The 6,132-nt window shown below is 37.2% G+C and overlaps 1 protein-coding gene across 1 annotated transcript in view; it reads left to right on the top strand.

Annotated features, from left to right (window-relative positions):
- LOC119838397 (2-oxoisovalerate dehydrogenase subunit beta, mitochondrial) overlaps positions 1–5,716 on the top strand; it is an 8,137-nt gene extending 2,421 nt beyond the window's left edge. The window contains exons 2-8 of the mRNA XM_038364330.1: positions 770–906; positions 2,003–2,146; positions 2,743–2,898; positions 3,556–3,727; positions 4,326–4,471; positions 4,850–4,936; positions 5,551–5,716. Of these exons, the coding sequence (XP_038220258.1) occupies positions 770–906; positions 2,003–2,146; positions 2,743–2,898; positions 3,556–3,727; positions 4,326–4,471; positions 4,850–4,936; positions 5,551–5,691 (983 nt within the window). The 3' untranslated portion in view covers positions 5,692–5,716. The remainder of the gene's footprint in view (positions 1–769; positions 907–2,002; positions 2,147–2,742; positions 2,899–3,555; positions 3,728–4,325; positions 4,472–4,849; positions 4,937–5,550) is intronic.
- Positions 5,717–6,132: the final 416 nt, after the last annotated feature.

A 6,132-nucleotide genomic window follows, 5' to 3' on the forward strand; every position in this document is an offset into this window, starting at 1 on the left:
TACATTGCCTCTTAAACTAGAAAAAAAAATCTGTATCTTAAGAGCCAACGTTCCTCCTTATAAAAGTAAATCCATATTAAAATGTGCAAGCAAAACAAAAATTTAATTAGGTACAAAAACAAAAATAAACTAATTTCTACAGTTGCTTAACACGTAAAAAATAAAAAATAAAAAAATAAAAGTGTGTGTGTGTGTGTGTGTGAGTGAGTGTGTGAGTTTGTAAGTGAGTGTGTATGTGTGCGTGTGTGTTTTAGCTTGTACATGCTTATTTGCGTCTGTGATATTTTAGCATGTTTTAAAACTAGTTATATTCTCTGTCTCCACGTAATTCAATGTTTGCAGCATTTTGGATAACTTCTTCTTTAAATTGTATGTGTTAAGGTTAAATATTAATAAGCGACGATTTATATTATTGTAAATCAATGAACTCAAGACACAGTACTGGTGTTTGGCAAAGCTTGTTCTGTGGGGTTCTAAGGGGCATATATCTCTTGAACTGCGTTTATCTGGGTCACGTGTTGAGAGAACTTGAGAATGTTTTTTAAGAATAGTTCTCAAAATGTAAAGCTGTCTTACCGTGAGGACTTCACAGCAAGCGTAGAGTTCATTTGTGGGGAACTTATATGGTTTGCAAGACATTACTTTAAGTACACCTCGCTGAGCTTTTTCTATAGTAAGAATTATACTCTTATAAGTACCGCCCCAAGCCGGTATGCAGTAGCTTAGCACAGACTGACATCATCATGTACATTGGTGTGATACATTTCAGGCGAAACAAGCAAAATGAACATGATGCAAGCAATCAACAATGCAATGGACATCACTCTTAAGACGGACCCCAGTGCAGTGCTATTTGGAGAAGATGTGGCTTTTGGTGGTGTGTTTAGGTGTGCGTTAGGACTACAGGTACATTGTCAGTAGAAAACTATCTATGTTCTATAAATCCTATATGTATTCTTTTCCTAACTTATTAAGGTTTATTAGTTTAATGCATTGTATGTTACGCTGGGATAATATAATTTAATGTAATTTTTGAGCTTATTTATACTAATAGATCTGAAAGTTGTATGAACATACTAATCTCAAGAACTACCGCACCATCTTTTACAATTTTTTCATCATTGGTTAACTATGTGATCCCTGAATGCTATGGGCTATATATGTACCACTGGGACTGATTGCCAGATGTAATTTTAGTTAGTCATTCTAGAAATCAAATATTTCTGCTTCTAACCAAATACAGAATATGAATGATTAATTCTCATAATAGTAGGGGAGCCCAAGAGGGGATTTTGGGATGTACTCGAGCGCGTCAGATTATTATAAGGGAAGGTACCTTACCTATTACTAAGTACCTCCAGAAAGTATGAGCAGTTGATATTGGTGGGTGCGCTCACAGGAGCCGCAGGAAATTGAAAAATATCGATAATTCTCTAAGGTTACGCTCAAATTGTCAGATTAGCGAAATTTGGATTTTTTTTTTTGTTGTAAATAACCCGTAATATCTTTATCTGACGCGCTCGAGTCATATTTTTTATATTTTACCTTTTATTCGTAGCCACGAAATTACCACATAAATCGTAAGAATAAGTTATATTTTATTTCAGTGATATGCCAGAGCATTCAAAATATCAAAATCTAACGTGCTTGTGTATTTCCACAGCCCCGTTTTCTTTTATAATAAAAAAAAAAAAATCAAAAACTTTTTCCACCGCTAAAATTGAAAACACTATTGGACTTTTTTTCTTGCTATCCCATAATCTGCGAATTCCAATAGGTTTCTGAAACGCTCGAGTAAATACACATTTAGCATCTTGGGCTCCCCTACTATAAAATACAAGTTTGAGTGGAATTATGAAAATCCTGTTTGAAATTTTATGAAATTAGTTTTTACTTCATAGTTGTTGTATTTTGTTAGGACTTACCTTTACAATGTCTCATAGAGATGTTATACACTAAAATACTCAAAATAAATCTAACAATTGTTTTGCAACAATTACAGGAAAAATATGGTAAAGACAGAGTTTTCAACACTCCGCTATGTGAGCAAGGCATCGCTGGGTTTGGTATCGGGTTGGCTACAGCTGGAGCTACGGCCATTGCTGAAATTCAGTTTGCCGATTATATATTTCCAGCTTTCGATCAGGTAAGCTAGGACTTAATATACAAATAACATTGAAATAATATGAAATGATGGACTAAATTAATAAATTAATAATAATGTAGGAATGTTTAAAAATGACTGTTTTGCATTTTAAATGTTGTAGTTATTTCTTTTTGATCTTTATTTATATGTGTATACACTCCAATAATAAAAAAAATAATTTGTAATTATTAGATGACCTAAACAGCCTCTTTGAATTCTATGTAAAACTTTCTGTTTCTTTGTAAATTATACTTTATTTATCTCACTAATTCATATTTCAATGAGTTATTTTGAACATCACTACATCAATATAAATTTTTAGCCCTTATAACTCCCAAAAAGAAGGATTTTCAATGCAATTGTAGTTTTTGTTTTTTTTTATTGGATATAGAGAGTGATTTAGCATACTTTTTACTTATAAAGATCCATTATGATGCACGTTCGAATCACTTCGAAATTTTTTAAAACCGATAGATGGCGCTATCTTTAAAAATGTGTCTTTTTAATGTTGTTCGACGACGACGATAACGACGATGACGACGCGCAAAGCCGCCGTCAACGGCTAGTTAATTACATGAGACGCCACGTTCCCGCAGCTGGTGAACGAGGCGGCCAAGTGCCGCTACCGCTCGGGCGCGCAGTGGGCGTGCGGCGCGCTCACCGTGCGCGCGCCCTGCGGCGCCGTCGGCCACGGCGGCCTCTACCACTCGCAGAGCCCCGAGGCCTTCTTCGCGCACGCGCCCGGCCTCAAGGTGCGCCCGCCCGCACCAAGCACACACGCACACATGCACGCGCACGCGCACACACGCGCACGCGCACACACGTACACACGCACGCGCACGCTCACACACACGCACACACACACGCATATGCAAATGCACCAGCGCTATACACAATATCTATGCAGGATGTATTTTTCTATTGGGCGCGGTAGACCAAATCGGAAACTTGAGGTGTACCGATATTGATGAATTCGGCGTAGTAAAATTTTTGAGAAATCAATAGCTAGCCAGGAATAGAACTCAATGAATTTGAAAAAATACAATATTATACCACTTGATGGTGTCTGTAGTAAGAAACAAATCGTGGAAAATTAAAAGATTCGGATTTCGCCTATACATACCCATCCACAAACACATACTTAACATACAAACGAACGCGCACACCTTGTTAATAGCTTTTTGTGTGGTTGTATATCCTGTTCACCAAATTTGAATAGCATAATTATGAAAAATTAGAACAAGGATTTAACAAATTGCAATTTTTTGTTTTGTTTTAACATACATAATTCATAGATTCCAATCCCAACGTCAAACATTTATTTATTCAACTACACTTCTTTAATAAGCGCTTTTGCATAGCAATGAATTATTTTCCACAACTAATAGAACCACATATACCACTTCCAGGTGGTAATACCCCGCGGTCCCACATCGGCCAAGGGTCTGCTGCTGTCCTGCCTGCGAGACCGGGACCCCTGCATATTCCTCGAGCCCAAGATCCTGTACCGAGCTGCTGCTGAAGAGGTGCCCGTGGACAGCTATGAAATACCACTTGGTAAAGCTCAGGTTCTGAGGGAAGGTATGTAATATTATGTATACTTTTTGTTTATGAACAGACAACTGAGCTGGTGGTTCGCTTGATGGTAAACAATCACCACTGTCCATGGACATTCGGACAGGTAGTGCCTATGAGAATGCGCAGGGATAAGGGAAGGATTGTCAACTAGAAAGAAAAATGGACTGGGAAGGGTGAAGAAAATGAAACATTCCTCTGGCTCCACTCCACATATTAAGCTATTTAAACACATCCGTTTGGTTGTATGCTTGTTAAATGAATCAAAAAAGGTTGAGCCATTTTGATATAGAATAATAGAGAAGTTGATAAATTCATACAGTTGAATAATTATTTTAACAGAACAAAACTCTCCATAAAACCAGTGTTTTTTCTATAATGGCACTAGTTGCATTAATGCCTTGCATCATATCATAAAACCTATACTAACAACATGAAGAAGTCGAAGAAGCTTTGTGTGTCACCCTCAAAGTCAAGTCATGTAGGACGCCCTGTATTCAGAACCTCAAGTTTCTACAATATTTAAAATAAATCTTTGCATGTGGGACACCTGAATACAGAACCTCAATTTTCATCAACATAAAAAAAACTAAATCATTTACAGGTGATGCAGCAACACTAATCGCTTGGGGTACACAGGTGCATGTGATGCTGGAAGTGGCCCAAATGGCCAAGGAGCAGCTCGGCGTCAACTGTGAAGTCATCGACCTGGCCTCTATATTGCCTTGGGACGAGGAGACTGTCTGCAATGTGAGTGATCTGACTTGACTTAATTTAGTTACTTATAAATTTGTTATGTTTTGTACACGCAAAGAATACAATACAGATTATATTGGCGGTCATATGGCTAAAAGTCATCTTTATCTGGCAACCTTCGGGCGAAAGAATATAAGAATATAATATTATGAGCACATAATAGGGCAATGAATATAAAAACAGTATTGAGCAGGGATTTACAACATATTGAAGAGTAGCAATATCACTATATATACAAAATAATTTTTTGAATTCTGTTATACCTAAAATATAATATATAGATTAAATAAACATACATGGTACACAGTACTTACCTGCTATGAGGTTGTAAGCCCAACTAATATTATAAATATTTATATACTGAATTCGCAGTCGGTTAAGAAGACGGGCCGTTGTCTCATCGCACACGAGGCGCCTCTCACTTGTGGGTTTGGAGCTGAACTCGCGGCAACTATACAGGTTTGCATTCTTTATAATAATAATAATCATTTATTTGTTTGAATTGTGGTAATACAGAGTTCACATGGTCAACAATAATATAGTCCACACAATTCACCAAACAATTGGCATACAAATTTTATATTTTTAAGTACATATTAAATCACATTTTCATAATTAGATTAGAGAGAAATTTTATATGTTATCATTTATAATAAATTCATTTTATGTCTAATTGTTTATCATCTAAAAAATTCATTTACTGAGTAAAAGCATCTCTCTGTTAACCACATTTTCTCTGTTAATCAGATTTCAAACATTTATTTATTCAATTAGACTGCCTATAGACTTTAGAGCTTTTCAATCATAATGCTATTTACAAACGCTCCCGTAAACACTTTCTTCAGGTCTTAGAGCTCAAATTGACTCAAATGTGGCATCTTGGGTCTCAATTCCTTGGGAATTTGCTTTGCAATCCCCAAATCTCATGTCATCAATAAAAAGTCTTCTGTGGGGGTGTGGTGTGCGAGCTGGCCCAATTCGTGCCGAAGCGTGCTCGACTACCACATACAAACTTGAGATTATGAATTGAAATTATGATATCAGTAAGGATTGAAACAGGCGTGTGCCTCCAGGAGGAGTGCTTCCTGCACCTGGAGGCGCCGGTGCGGCGCGCGGCGGGCTGGGACGCGCCCTTCCCGCATGTGTTCGAGCCCTTCTACCTGCCCGACCGGACGCGCTGCATGCAGGACTTAAGGGATCTGCTGCAATACTAGCCGAAATTAAACTTTACTGATCTGTTTACTTGTTTTATTTCTTTGACCTAACCGGACTAGAAACTGGTGAAACCTGATATAAATTTTTCGAGCCTGTAAAACACTGAAGGATCTTACTTACTTGACACACTAGGAAGCTAGGAAGTTGTCGATCCTATTTACTAGGTGAACCGATTGCTATAATTCTTCTTTTATTTAAAAGCTGGTGAAAAACAATAGTTTTTCTGGACGCGATCATTTTAACCTTGAAATATCTTATACGCTGCGATGAGATTTTTGTGGTTGTTTTTTTATATTTTTTAACCTTTGACCTAACCTATGGATGGAGTTATTGATGCACTATGATGGAATGTTAAAAATTTATGCATTAACAATTTCACTGCTGATCCAGAAACTTTTTTCATCCGGCGATGCGGCTATGACACGCTCAGCGTGTCTCCC

This window comes from Zerene cesonia, unplaced genomic scaffold, assembly GCF_012273895.1.
Source record: "Zerene cesonia ecotype Mississippi unplaced genomic scaffold, Zerene_cesonia_1.1 Zces_u002, whole genome shotgun sequence".
In the NCBI taxonomy this organism is placed as follows: Eukaryota; Metazoa; Arthropoda; class Insecta; order Lepidoptera; family Pieridae; genus Zerene; species Zerene cesonia.